This window comes from Aptenodytes patagonicus, chromosome 3 (assembly GCF_965638725.1).
Source record: "Aptenodytes patagonicus chromosome 3, bAptPat1.pri.cur, whole genome shotgun sequence".
NCBI classification, from domain to species: Eukaryota; Metazoa; Chordata; class Aves; order Sphenisciformes; family Spheniscidae; genus Aptenodytes; species Aptenodytes patagonicus.
The window spans coordinates 29331562-29347459 of NC_134951.1; the positions used below are offsets into that span (position 1 = coordinate 29331562).

At 36.5% G+C, this 15898-nt stretch overlaps 1 protein-coding gene across 1 annotated transcript in view; it reads right to left on the reverse strand.

The window, feature by feature from the left end:
* The window catches only part of COL21A1 (collagen type XXI alpha 1 chain), an 86042-nt gene that overhangs the window by 36718 nt on the left and 33426 nt on the right, over positions 1-15898 (reverse strand). Inside the window, exons 12-15 of the mRNA XM_076332964.1 lie at positions 15650-15703; positions 13962-14015; positions 13830-13883; positions 10682-10735 (exon numbers count right to left, since the gene is read on the reverse strand). Coding sequence (XP_076189079.1) covers positions 10682-10735; positions 13830-13883; positions 13962-14015; positions 15650-15703 — 216 coding nt within the window. The remainder of the gene's footprint in view (positions 1-10681; positions 10736-13829; positions 13884-13961; positions 14016-15649; positions 15704-15898) is intronic.

A 15898-nucleotide genomic window follows, 5' to 3' on the forward strand; every position in this document is an offset into this window, starting at 1 on the left:
ATATGTAAATGAAATCAACTGAAATAATAAATATTTACGGCTGCTACTTTCTAACTGAGTGTCTTCTTCATTCATAGCCTACTGCCTATGTTTGGTTTCTACGTATAGCAATCATCTGAGAGAAGTTTCTGTTTGGCCTCCAGAGTCACTGGAAACTCCAGCAGATATTTACCTAAGTTGTAAAACAAAATGCTAATTCCTAGTGTTCATAGTGTATTAGGAAAGTAAGATAGAAATATTTAGGGGATGTGTTAAAGGCATTCAGATGTCTCTTTTGATTATTCTCTAGCATGAACATTAACAGAGACACAATTCATACCAAGGAGAGGGCGCTTTCCCTAGAAACCTGAAACACCACGTCCCTGTGCTCTGTGGAGCAGCATTTGAATACATCTAGGAATTTGTCCTTGAGCCATGCAACTAAGATTCAAATCACACTTTATATTACTGTTATGTGAAAATGCAATGATACAAGCCAGTGACAATTGATAATGTGTGTGCCTAAAAATGAAATATAAAATTGCACAAACAGAAGTTGCACTGTGAAGCATTAGCTCCTATAGCATTGCCCATGACTACGTGGAATTACCAATGTACAGTTTAAAAAGCTTGATCTGAATTTTGCATTTATACACTATAAATGGGGGGAAAAAAACCTACATACATTCTGCTTTTATTCACCATAAGTGATAATCTTAGAGCTAAAAATTCATTGTCTGACAAATATTTAAAGATTCAAAACATTTCCATTTTGCAGCATATGTTAAAACAATGCCAAAAAATCCAGATCCATCTGGATTTTCTGTAGCTTGCTTCTGAGACCTGACAAAATGAAAGACCACAGTAAGCACAGTGTTTAGTGACTTGCCACTTAGGACAGGCACATATTAATTACATATTCATGCATTTCCCAGTCTAACATAGTCTAACATACATGACACTTTCTGTGTGATTGAACACAGCTGCTGAGCAGTAATCTTGAACACAATTGCTGTGAATTACAGATGAAAGCAATGCAAAAATGACATTCTTATTTATAATCTGGTAAGTTAAATTAATTTATTCTATGCCTTGTATTTTTGCATAAAATCTACTGTCTAAATGACCATTTATTGTTACTAAAAATATTTTTAATTCTATTAGTATAGATACTAGAAACTGAGGTATTCCATATCCCACCTCTGTAGTATGTGTGAGAGCGGAAAATTAGCATAGACAAATATACAAATAATAAAGCTGGCATTGCTGCAAAATATTTAAACACAAAGAGAAAAAAATATCTTGCATATTACTTGTAACTCCTCTGCCACAATCCACAAATGGGATGTTTACTCCACTGGTTGTCAAATATTTTCTCCTTTACAAAAGAACTTTTTTTCATTTTTTGCTCTTTCTTCCCAATAAACTGCAAAAATGTTACTTCAATGATTTCAAATACTTTGTCATATCATATTTTGGTTAAAAGGTGATGCATATATGACTAAATGAGGCCAAAATCATGTGATGATACTGCCACCCAATAGGGACCGTTGGGTACTTCGGCTGTCAGAAGTTCATTCAAATTTGTAAGTATTTCACTATGCATTTATTTATTTTTCTGATCCTAGGCATAATGTTTCTGTTGAGGAATATACAAAATCCATTTTGTTAAAGACATAATTTCCAATGTGTTATGTATATTACTGAAGGATTTGACAGTGTCTTGAAGTGTTCCTTGAAAACTGTGGGAGTTAAGAAGAAAACTGTAAGGCAAGAATAATGGAGAGATGTTGCTGTTTCAAGATTAATCAGCACACGTGGAACATTGCTTACTGGAAGTATAAACACCAACTTTCCTGGCACTAAAATGGCAGACGTCAGCCCAATACACAACATATACCAGTCCAAACATTTTCTTCAAGCATCTCCTACTTCAGAAAAGCCTTTCTTGGACGTTTGAAATTAGCACACAAGTTCAGGAATGCCCTAAGTATTATTATTGACATCAGGTGGATCCAAAAGAATGCAAATGAGTCCTTTTTTAAATATCACATATCAAAGGAAGTGAATGTTAATCACTTAAGGCATACCTATTCTATACGAGTTTTACTATATAACTTTCAAGATCTTTAGTGGTTTTTCTCTTCTTAGCGGGGTGAATTAACCCATTATGCCTGGAAAGTACTAGATCAGATCAAATGAGATTAAACACTTAAGCAAGCACATAGTTTAGCAAACTTACAGGGAAAGTAATGAATGATTAAAGAACTTCTAAACTTTCTAACTCAGATCAGCTACCCAGACAGAGCCAAACTGGATTTACACACACATACATACACAAACACACACACACAGAGATTATATAGTTTTAATTCTTTAAGCCAATTCCGCAATCAATCACATTTTTAACTGAGATTTGGGAGTAAAGAAATTTCTGAATAAGAATACAGGATCAATTTACAGTTGTGTGGATTTGTCCATTCAAATCCTCAAAAATCTCCACTTGATCAAGTCCAGTAATTTTTTAGAATGTCTTTTTTTCAGTTCAAGCAGTAGTTTATTAGCTAATACACTTGAAATTTATCTGTACATCATTTGCTCAAAATAACATAAAACAACTCATTAGAAATGCTTTTGAATTATAATCAGTTATAGTAAACTGACTTTTTCCCACTTAAAAATACATTAGAAGTCAAATTGTATAGCTATAATGTTCAAATACTGATAAACCATCTCTATAGAAAGGCCCACTGCAGTATTAATACTAAGAAAATCTAGTTTCTCGTACTCAGAAAAAAGGTAGTGATGTTTGTAAGCATGCACATATTGCGGTCTCTGCAACTGATGTGAAGGTCTCCAGTCTCCTAAATGCACAAGCATTTAAATGGGCGAACATTTATATGTACTTTTGAGTACTATTACCACAAGAGGGGATATGTGATGTGTACTGTATACATCCATACTGCCAAGCTGATTCACTCTTAGTTTCATGCCAGATCTCTAGATTCCATCTTAGCCAAGCTGAGAACATGACAGCTGAAGCTGCAGTAGGAAGTGAGTATGATCATTCCCTCAGTGGGAAAAACCACAGGTGGAACAACATGTGTCACAGCTCTTACTCTACAGACAGTATAAGCTTATGCCAAAGCACTTTATCTGGGAATTAAAGCTCACTTTCTAGTACAGATAACTAATAAGTATAATACCAAGTTTAAAGTCTCTACATGAAAATTTCCAATAAATACCCAAAATTATTTTAATGCATAGAAGAAATTACACTCTTCAGAAGAGTTTGTGGGTTTGTGTATAAACAGGACTAGTTCATCGGAATCACTCATGGAATACAAATAAATAAGCACTACCACTAATTTTGTGCTTAGAAGATAGTTACTAGACTCTTTAACAAAGCTGCACATTCAAGTGTTTGCTGCAGGACAATTCTTTCAGAATCACACTGTTTTAACAGATTTTTTAATTTATACAAGATTAACAAATTATTAAGAGACATTTTAACAAATGACATCTGTTTATGGTAATACTGCTCAGCAAGTCAGTAGGGAGATTTTAAATTGGTACAACATATTGGTCAGAGGTATTTCTATCACTATGTTTACAAATCAGCTGCAATGGAGGAGGAATGCTGGTATGTAACTTCTATCAGCACATGAATTAGTAAGAAAAGTGCCAGCGTAGCCATAAAAAGGTCACTACAGCATACAAGCATAAAACAGACTACTCCGAGTACTGTTTATAACAATTTATAGCACACACCATTCATGACCATAATAAGCTTACAACTACAGCTCTGTTTGTATTTCCTTACATCTTTTAAGAAATTGCTTTTGTTAACATTGCATCTATTAAATAGTCTTAAAGAAATGGCAGCAAGGTATGCCACCTTTTCTGCACTTGATTTTCCAAAGTTATCAAATTGGAAATGGTACTAACTGAAAAAATCGAAAAATAATACTTTCCTAAGTCTCTGTAGGCAAAATAAAAATTTGCTATATAATTATAGAACATTAATATAATTAATGTAATTACATAGTATGTGAAGACAGAAATTTAAAAATTAGAAATCACGAGGAACAGACAGAAAGTGACAATTGGATGGGAGAGAACTGTTAGTTTTACAACTTAGAAAAGCAGGCATTATTTTCCAAGTTGCATTAGGTCAGCAGGCCCAAGTTTACTACAGCATTTATTGTGGCCCCAGTCCAGACTGAATTCAATGGGAATCTTTCCATTGACTTCAATACGCTTTGGATCAGCAACTATGCTGTCATGTCTTACATCATTTTTGTCAACTGGGAATAACAGAGTAGTTTGGACTAGTCTGCCTGAAGTTCCAGAAGTCTTTAATTACCTGTTTCTTTACAGCACCATTCTCATATTTATCTTCTTAATAGCAATTAACTTTGCTCAAAATGTATGGAATGAATGTAGTTAAAATAACTCGTTGGGTTGCAAATAAAGTCTGTTAAAAATATAAACACCTAAAGTGGACCTAAAAGTTACAATTGACAGGAAAACCTGCATTCAGTCTAAAAAATGTGGTTAAGTTTACAGCAAGCACTGTGTAATTAAAGAACGATTATTGAAAGTATTGTGCTGTCAAAGCTGTCATCTCCCCCTTCCTCAAGTGGGAACAAGACTAACAACATCTGTTATAGTAGCTCCAGCAATCAGAAAGTCATCAGCAAGACTCTGCCCTGTCTACTCCAACAATTCAGAAATTAGAAGAAGAAATAAAGAAAAAATCACTAAAAAACTAATTCAACTAACCAAATCTACTTGTAAAGAAATAATGACGTATGGCATATGCCTACCAAAGTCTTACTGCATCAGCTGTTTATGTAGAAAAAAGTACCCCACCTGAATAACCATTTCACTTTATACATAAATGTATTTACAGGTCAAAGTCAGAATTTTCCACAAAGAAGTATTCTTTTGAGACCCACAAGACATCATTTGCGGAGCAAAAACTAGTCCTTACTTCCCTTTTGACTGTAACGCTGACACCTTTGAAAAGCAGGCCATCAGTGTTCAGAGTTCAGCTGCTACTATCGAGGCATCTCAGACTAGTGGAAAAGCATGAAGATTAGATTTGAAGCTAAGAATTTTGGTAGACTCACACCAAGCAGTTTGCCGAGTCTCCTGATCAGTTTTCTCTTAAAGACTGACAGGAAATAATTTCTTCGAAATACATTACTTATAAAGAGAGCACTATTTTATAGCAGTGCCTACTTTAAGGCAATATAAAACTTGAATGAGTATTTAGTACTCCATGAAACATTTTCACAAGTATTAAATCCACACAAGACACGATCTTTTGAGCACCAAAAATACAACAGGATTTTTATGCTTTAATCTACTGAGAGATTAAAAATAGAAATACAACAATCAGACTAGATGCATTAAAAAATAAACTAAGTAACACTTTCAGAAAGAAAGATATTTTTCACAAGGCCTATTGCATAGATGTACTATAGAGATTTTAGGTTTGTTTCTAACTGAAGTATTTCATAACTCAGTATATAAATGCAGATATAAAATATAAATGTTGAGTAAATGGCATCTTATTAACTAAAACTGGTACAAACCAATTTAACATCAAGTGCATCAAGCAAAGCGTATCATTGTGATCACTGAAAAACACATTTGTGCATACATGTGGTATAAGTATTTCACTTCTACTTTTCTCAGCCAGTGGTCATCATCTGTTTCAGTCAACACTAACACACTGTGCTGCTCCTGCTATTTGTGAAATAGGAACTGAAATAGGACTGACAAAGTATTCACACATGATGTTTCATTCTCAAATACGGTTGTTATGAGAAACAATTCTGCAAATACAGTTGATAAATATGACCACTAAAAGCACAAAACTCCACTCCCTATTGCAAAGGTTTTGACTGTGAATTTTAAATTTCCTTTCATGAATAGTTTGAAACAATTACCAAGTTTTCCATTATTCACAGTCCCATCCTATTCCACAGGTAACTGGCTACTTTCCCTCTCATATGGTCTACCTAACTTAACGAAGTTAAATGTACAGAAATCATATTAAAATTACTTTCTGATTCTGTTGTAGACTTGAAGGGGGATTTGAACACCCTAAAATTTGCACATCTCATCTAACTATATTAATCATCTTATAAAAGATGTTCCTCTTTACACACCATTCATTCATTTCGTATTTTGCACTCAAATATGCTGGTTGTGGTGTTAAAATTTCTCTCCTCAGTGATTCTCATGAGAAGGTACACATGGCTAGGGGCATAAAAGGGTGCAATTGAAGTGAAAGAAAATTTTGTTGCAGCAGGTAAATATAAGCAAAATATCATTTTTCAGAATGTCCTCCATTCTCAAAATAGTTGCTCATTTATATATGTCAGTTTATGAAATGACAGTGATCTGTGTAAAGCTGTACTGAAGAAGAAGAAAGTTCATTAGAATCAGCTACATTTACATTTTAATATGTAAATACCATTATTTCCTATATTATTATTCTGATTATTTCCTATATTATTATTATGATTGGCTGCCAGGCATTTGTTCCAAGAACAGGATCTCTAAGGAACATTGTCAGTATACAGATAACACAGTTGCTAGTAGTTCTGTGGTTTGTGTCTGGTTTTTTCATAGTTTCCTATGCAAAGAAAGACAAGAGAGGCAACACTGAACACAAGACTATTTAACAAGCCATCTTGCCCCAAGGTGTTGCATTCTAGGGGTTCCACTAAAGCCAATTTGTTCATAGGAAAGAGATCTGGAAAAGTGTATAGTAAGGGAGAGGAGGAAATATTACATGGCACACAGAAGAAAAAAAACACCAAAAAATATTTTGTTCTGCATACTACCATGTAACTAAGTCAGGAATTTTCTTTACTTGGTTCCTGTTTCTATTAATCTCAGCATGGCTATAGATGCGGTAGAATTACATTAACTATAGGTTTGCTTTCCAAATATACAGGCTACCTGGCTATACCAGTTTCTATGTTGTATTTTAAAGATTTCTGCTTTATGAAGAAAAATACAGCAAATTCTGTTGGAGATTTTTATATCCTTAGTGTATCCAGAACACATTTCAAAAAGAATTCTGCTACCATACCCTAGCATAAAATGCACATTTTTCAGAGAATGCATTGATCTAGATCTGGCATTCCTGATGCAGTTATAAGAGATCAACAGACAAACCGGCAGTACAAATATAACAGTAGGAGTCAGGTCAGAAGCTGAAAGCCATGTTATGCTGCTATCGCTGGCACAAACGAGGCCACATCTGAGGTCTTGTGATGTGACCTAAATATTAAGGGCAAACTCCACCATTTTAAGTGTTTGCAGCTGTATTTCTAAAAAATATGATTTCTGGAGAGTAAACATGAGCAGTTGCAAATGTTCAGACATATTACTTGTGGCAGAACAGCACATGCTAGGCCTAGAAGAGTGCTATAAATGTCCTTCCAGCTTCACCCACAAGCACTCACTTCAGAGTTCCCATCTGCATGGATTGTAAACACAAGGAGAAGTCTAACACAGCTTCCACTGAAACCAAACTCTGACAAAACTCTATCTATGTTAAAAAGGGCAGCCAGGCTGAAATTAAACTCAAATAAATCTTGATTTATTCTATCCTTTAGACAGTTGGCCCCTCAAAAAAACGTAGTTATCAAAACAGCCTGTCATCAGTAAGATAGATGACTAGCCCTTAAACTACTCAAGTGACAGCATGGCCTATTTTTGTCATCAGTAAAATGAGCTTGATTACTAGCTTTACTAAATGCTATCTAAATTATTCTGTCCATACTGGCAAACGTTATTCTTACACAGAGTGGGTAGGATTGGGATGGCCTGGCTAACTTAAGTTCCAAATAGTACTATTGAGGGAAAACAACCACATCACTGGAATTATTTACTTAGCTTTACAACCTACTTTTTCCTGTTCATAAATTTGGGGATTCATAAGAGTAATAATATACCAGAAAGTATGTTATCCAGAAAATAACCACACCTCTCAGAGGCTGGAGGCAATGGGAGGTCAGTTCAACTGTGCTCTTCATCCTAGACAGTTGCCTCTTAGATGTTGTCTCAAGATGCATTCATTTCGCAACCATGCTCTTTTTCTTTGCTAAAGCAAGAGGGATCATAAGATGGCTATTTTTAAAAAGACCAGCTTAACAAATTAGGCCATGTCTAACACCAGTGTGGCTGAACGGAAGAAGAAAGACTGTTTGCATGTATGTTTGTGTGGGTGGGGTATCCATGCAACCTGCTGAGCTGTCCCAGGGCTGCAATTGCATCTGGCTGGTTAATGGTATGGAGTCATACAGTTTCACCAGTATCATCCAAGGCCTGTCTTGAGCCTAGGCAGCCTATTTGGCTATCACAGGGAGGGCACAGCAGAGTTCAATCCCTCTCTCCCACACTAGTGCCCTAACTACTAGGGTATCTCGCCAGAGAAGATCACACTGAATTGCACAGAAGAGGAGCAGAGAGGAGGTGCTTACACATTATACATCAAATACACATTGGAAGAAACAATAAATTGCATAAGACATCCCTCACAGCCCCCACAATCCAGCCCACTTTCCATCGGATGAAAGCCAACTACCCACTACTTGAACAGGGGAGCCCACATATCCCATGGCTGAGGACAGTTTTCATTTTGCACAGCCCAAGCACACACTTTTACCACAAAGCTGCTGCACAGAAATGCCCTTCGCTCCTCCTCCAGGCTCTAAATAGATGGGGGCACCATGTTTGCACATGCAGTCTGGTGCTACACCAGTAATAGAGGCAGATGAGCAGGCATGACTAGGTGTCTTACATTTCCTGCTGGTTACTTTGAGGCAATTTCCTGGTCAGCATGTAGACTTTCTGCTCTTCAGAAGAACCTCCACTGATTATAAATGAAGGATATACTGCAATCTGGCTTGCCCTGTTAGGATTGTGTAAATCTTTTGTAGTTGTTTATATACTGGAAGTCTTCCTGTATATTATTTTATGGTGATTTTAAAAGACTTCTTAGTGATTTTAATGTCTTAAATCTGCCACTTCATTTCTCTGAAGCAAAAGTATGGGACTTAAGTGATGAGTTTACATTGCTGTTTAAAATGTTATATTGTGAGGCATTTATATTAATTTTAAACCAAAATGTGTTTCTTTAGTAGATATAGGTCAGACTTAACCAAAGCTATCAGATCAGAAAGAGAGCTGTTAAAGTATTAAATATTTAGTTTTCCCTAGGTCAGAAATGCCTTCTCCTTCCTATTTTTTAGATTAATTAAAAAAAAAAATCACAATGACTAACTAATATTTTTTCTAAAAATGAAAAGAGACAAAACAAGGCTAGGGACAGTAACAGAAGTCTTGTTATTATCTCAACACATTTGCTATGGTGTACTAACTAACAATATACGTATTTTATGTTTTTTAATTAACATTCACTTTCAGTCTTTCTTACATCTGAAGATATCATAGATTGCAGAAGGTTAATTCATCTCACAGTTATTTGGGGCAGAAAAAGGAAAAAGTAAGGCCAAGTGAGGAATTATGTGTGTTCTTCACTTAAGCCAGCCAAGTGGGAAGAAAGTCTCTTGGGAATGATTGCCCAGTGTTTTGCAGTCTACTTAGAGTGCTTTGTGAGGTTTTGGTGTATATATAAAAAATTAAAATGAAAGAGCTTGAGAATTTTTCAGCTGGGAATGTTATTTCCATGTCCTTGTTATCAAAACTCTCTATCAGATTTCAGTACCATATAACAAATACTGCCTCTCGTTACATTCAATACCACAAAAATTTCTGAAAGTATAAAGCTGTATCTCCTTATCTTGCAATTCAAAATGTAATTCAGAATGCAATTCATGTGGAAGGCAGTGTTGCACCAACTGAGCTCCGATTACTGATGGTTTGAAGACAGCTGGCGCTTTTTCAGCACTCAAAGCTTTCAGCTATTTCTACAGATATCTTGGCTCCTCTGCTTCAAGCAAAGTCTGGTGGCTTTAAAGAGCCAAACCAGGAAACAAGGAGGACAAAGCCTAGCTATCTCACATAAAGAGGAGGAAAAATGAGCTGTCCTGAGGAGTTGTCCAAACACCAGTAGAGGAACAATGTCTTTAAAAACAAGCAAAACAAAAATGCAGCAGCATGTTCCCCAGCTAAGCAAGAAGAACAGAGATACAGATAACACGGACAGTGTAACAAGATGCAAGGAAGTAAAAGACCAATAAAACTGGACAAAGGAGAGAGGAAGGTAGACAGTGAAAAAATGAACTTTAAAAGTGCAATTAACAAGTATATGAAAGAACATATACCACGTTGCAGAAATGAGTTAAAAACACCCAGAATCTTTCCTTGTGTAAGTAACTATCAATATCTAACCATACCATCCTATCAATAGGAAAGAAGTCAACGAGACAATTTTATAACATATATACAAATTGGTATATAACAGCAATATAGTTAAGAATCTTTTCTTTTAAGGCATCTTTGACTTTAAAGGCTTGTTTATTTCTTTTACTAAATCCAAATTTAAAGATGAACACCAGAAAATAAAAAAGCACTTTTAGAAAAACGGATATATCGACCAATTCAAATCAACATGGATGAAACATAAAGTATAACAGCCATTAACTAAAAAAACCAAACCAAACCAAACCAAAACAGTACATAAGGATATGTCAGCAATTTAATCACTTACAGGCTCTCCCCGATGTCCTTCTAGGCCTGGAGATCCAGGCTGTCCGACTTCTCCCTTTAAAATAAAACAGACTGTTAAATACAATACTAAAAAAAAAGACCTTCCTTTGCATAATAAAAATAATTAATTCAAATAGTAAATCATTATTTTTAATATAAGTAAAATGTAAAACCAATACACATGAACAAGCCTTCATCAAACAAACATCTCTTAAAAATAGTTTTAAACACAGTAAGAAGTGTTGTCAATCCGATATTCCCTCATGCTGTGTCCAACAGACAGCTGTCAAACAGTTTGCAAAAAGAGATGAGAGAGAGACAACTGTCTTTTGAATCAGAACAGCAATTACTGGTTGAAGAAGCACATCAAACAGTAATAAATTGCTATTGTCTAATTGTTAGTACAACTAATAGTCTGAAAACTATTTCAAAGCACTCCAGAATACAGCAGTACCAGATATGATCAAATCTTTATGTCCTTACTCAAAATACGTATGATACCAAAAATATTCTGAAAATTTGAAGAATAATTCCAGAAATAAAAGCACATAAAACAAATGCAAAGAATAATTTATATATATATATATATAAAAAAAAAATCTGGTAATAATTAACTTAAAATTACAAAAACTGGACTTGAAGTAACAATGGGTTTGAAGCCATGCTTTTTTCCCACATTCTTTCCCAGAATGAATATTGTAAGGAAACAGGAAAGCTCCAGCAGAAATTTCCTTCAAAGACAGCCTGTTTGTTACTCCTCTAAATATGATTACAGACCCAGAATGAAGCACGCAGATGTTGTAGTCAAGCTGACAAAATGTTTGAATGAAGAATATGGCTTCTGTTAATATTATAAAATGAATAAAAACTAACAAGCATGTCATATTTTTGTACTACAATAATTAAATTAAGAAAATAGTCAAGAAAATGTCTTTCAGGTTCACACAACTAATATACTGAATTATCTGTATATTGTTTACAAGCATAAAAACAGATCAAAATACTCTCCAAATTCATGCTTTATCAACATAATACTTCACTTTAAAGGGCCACCAGTGACAGTTATAATTTTATGTTAAACAACTACAACTATTACCTGTCCATTTTATCAAACACCAGACAGGAAAAAATCTAGCATCTAATTATTTTTTTCTACTTTCTATAGTACTAGAGAAGGAATTTCTCTACCAACTTAGTAGAGATATCTGTGTGTGTATATATATACATTGAAAATAAGGCAGGATTCCTTTGAAATAAATTCATGTAGGTAACTAAGCTCCTATCACAGCCAACAGAAGTCTAGTCAAGACAATTGATGGAGGCTTGATCCAGCTGACCAGCTACGAGGAGCTCAATTTCATTGCCTGCACATAGAGGTTTGGTCATATTTGAGATACCCAAGGGTGTCTTGTCTGGGTTCCTACTCCCACTTCAGAAAGTGTCCTGGTTTCAGCAGGGATAGAGTTAATTTCCTTCTTAGTAGCTGGTACAGTGCTGTGTTTTGGATTTAGGATGAGAACAAAGTTGATAACACACTGAAGTTTTAGTTGTTGCTAGGTAGTGTTTACACTAGTCAAGGACTTTTCAGCTTCCATGCTCTGCCGACTGGGAGGGCTGCAGGTGCACGGGAGGCTGGGAGGGGGGCACAGCCAGGACAGCTGACCCAAACTGGCCAAAGGGATATTCCATACCATGTGACGTCATGCTCAGTACATAAAGCTGGGGGAAGAAGAAGGAAGTGGGGGGATGTTTGGAGTGATGGTGTTTGTCTTCCCAAGTAACCATTACGCGTGATGGAGCCCTGCTTTCCTGGAGATGGCTGAACACCTGCCTGCCCATGGGAAGTAGTGAATGAATTCCTTGGTTTGCTTTACTTGCGTGTGCAGCTTTTGCTTTACCTATTAAACTGTCTTTATCTCAACCCACGAGTTTTCTCACTTTTGCCCTTCCGATTCTCTCCCGCATCCCACCCGGGGGGAGTGAGCGAGCGGCTGTGTGGTGCTTAGTTGCCAGCTGGGGTTAAACCATGACAGAAAGGCACTGGCTTTCCATAGGACTTATGTCATATTTGTCAGCTCCCTTAGGATGCTTGGGACATTAATGCATCTCAAATGCACCAGACGCTTTTACGTAGGCAACTAAACTGATACCTACAAGTCTGCCTTCTTTGAGCTGAAGTGCTCTCCAAACTCCACTGGCATTACTGGTTAGACCTCCATTGACTTTAATGGCAACATAGGTAGCTACTACGTTCATAGACACAAACTTAGCTGAGTGTTTTAAGAATGTCTTTTAAATTGTCTTTGCCTGACATACTTGCAAGTGTCAGAGATACATGCTCTTGTAGATATATATTAATAATGACAATTTGTAGGCAGGTATCAATGAAATTTGAAGATCAAAATTAAATGAATGTAGGAGTATTTAAAACTAAACCAAGTAACAAATAAAGAAAAAGTCCTTCAGTATCATAGAAATAATTTGCTGTCGGTTGCTGAAGTTAACTTCAGAAAAATGAGCAATAAGAAAATATTTTTTTCCATAATTAAGATTTACAACTTCTTTTACTAATGTATTTTAAAGGTGTAAACTTAAGGGCAGTTAAAAAAAAGCAGTACACCAATTTGACGTAAAATAAAGTTATTCCATTACCTTTTAGCACAGTCTCATTAGGCCTTCCAAAGAGAACAAATAAAATAGGAAATACTGAGTTTACCTACCATAAAAGTTATTTTAGATGTGTTTTCCTAATAAATTTTTGAATTGCGGGATGCTTAGTTACACATTGAATTTGGGCAATTTTTAGAGTAACAGTGCTGTAGTGTTGTATGTAAGTGATAACTCCCCCCTTTAACTTCAGATTAAGACACCTACATGTGTTTTTCTACCTGAAGTTGTCTAGAGATACGTTAGGGATCTAAGATCCCATTACACTGAACAGGGGCTTAATTCATTTACCTAATCACAAATGCCTGGTGCTATTTGAGGTGCTCTAGGGCAGCCAAGGCTTCCACATCGGGCTGGCATTTCCCAGTAACACATATTGTTTTAATTTCCAGTAATTCTCCACAGAATAAACTGGGTATATTTAGACCAATAGCAATGCTATTGAAGACTTTGGCAAGATATGAATATACATTTGTACATACCTTGAAACCAGGACTTCCCGGTAATCCATCTTTCCCACTTCTGCCAGGGTCTCCCTGTGGCAACAGTTAACAGTCATCAGTAGGTGAATTAACAAGCAAAAGTTAAAGGCAAATTGTCTTCACAAAACTTACAGATCGCCCAGGCATTCCTGGAAACCCCGTATCACCCTTCTCTCCTTTTGAACCCTGAAAAATACAGCAAACAAAAAGTAATGGTCCTCAATGTTTATGCTGCAAATTCAGTACATTTAACCTATAATTAATGTATGTTATTTCTTATTTTGAAAATGTATGAAAGATCTGTTTCCTTCTTAACCCAGGCAGTGGTCAATTAATAACTACCCCCTGTTACGGAAACGTAAATATGCTCTAAAAAATAGAAATGTGAACATAGCCCCTCTTTCAAATTGCTTAAATCTCTAGACCAATAAATACATGAAGAAAATATAACAACGGGTGAAAATGTAACTGTTAACATTGGATGACCAAAATATGCTCTCTGAAATGTAAGTATTTACATACAAGCACACACTGCTTTATATAAATTACGGATTAAAACAACATCTCTCTTCCAGGCTGCGATCAGCCTCACTCCGTTCGTGTGCCCCTCTCCTCACTCCCCTTACTCCTCTCCCTCTCTCCCGTTCAGTTATATGGTTCATGTACATTTCTATGTATTAAAAAGCACAGACTTCTTTGCAATATAATTATTACATATACCCCATGTTAAAGGCATAGACATATTTGCAAAAATATATTTATAAGCATTTTGTGTTATGTTAAAAAGAATTACATCAATCCATTAACAGAAGGATGAAGAGAGTTCTCAAAATATCCAAATAAGCAGAGCATGAGTTTAATATTACTAGACATAAGTATATCCAGTAACTTCAGTGGAAATTTTTCTGAGTTAGGACTGCAGAATTAAATTCTCTGTGAATACACCTATTATAAAAATATAAATGATATGTATTGGGTGCAGGTGCCCAGGCGCTGGCAGCGGGGGGCTGCAGGGGCGGCCTCTGTGAGGAGAGGCCGGGGCTGCCCCGTGCCGGACACAGCCGGTTCCAGCCAGTTCCAACCGACCCACCGCAGGGCACGGCTGAGCCCAATAGCCAAGGCAGTGGTGCCTTGGGGGAAATGTATTTAAGAAAGGGCAAAAACATGACACAGGCAAAGTAAGGAGTGAGGGAAAAAGCGAGAGAAACAACTCTGCAGACACCAAGGTCAGTGAAGAAGGAGGGGAGGAGGTGCTCCAGGCACCGGAGCAAAGATTCTCCTGCAGCCTGTGGAGAGGACCACGATGGAGCTGTGGTAGCCAAGCTGCAGCCCATGGAGATCCCATGCAGTCCCTGAAGGACTGCAGCCCGTAGGAAGGACCCACACTGGAGCAGGGCAGAAGTGTGAGGAGGAAAGAGAGCAGAGAGGAACTGTTATGGACTGACCCCCCCACCCTGCTCCCCATTCCCCATCCCATGAAGGAGTGAAATTGAGCCTGGGAAAAAGCTGGGTGGTGGGGGGGAAGGTGTTTTAGTTTTTTTCTTTGTTTCTCACTATCCAAACCTATTTTAGTTAGCAATAAATTAAATTAACTTTCCCCAAGTTGAGTCTGTTTTGCCCATGACAGTAATTGGTAGGTGACCTCCCTGTCCTTATCTGGACCCACACGCTTTTCCATCTTATTTTCTCTCCCTGTACTGTTGAGGAGGGGGAACGAGAGAGTGGCTGGGGGGGGCATCAAGCAGCCAGCCAAGGTTACCCCACCACAGACACCAAGAACATTTTGTTTTGTTTTATTTTATTATTATAAATTTACTTGCCTTTTTTCCATATATTCCTGGCACTCCTTGATCTCCTTTAAGACCCCTTTCTCCCTAGACAAAATGTGTGTGAGTAAGTTAATTTTTAAAATAGAAGTAGTTATATACAGACATATATACAAAGTATACATGTATAACAGACATAAAATGAAGCAGGCAAAGAGCTCCATCTGATATAAAAAAATATGCTTAAGACAGTAAATGCAAGCCTTGAATTTTCCAAGCTCTCCTAGGGGAGAAGCCCAGAAT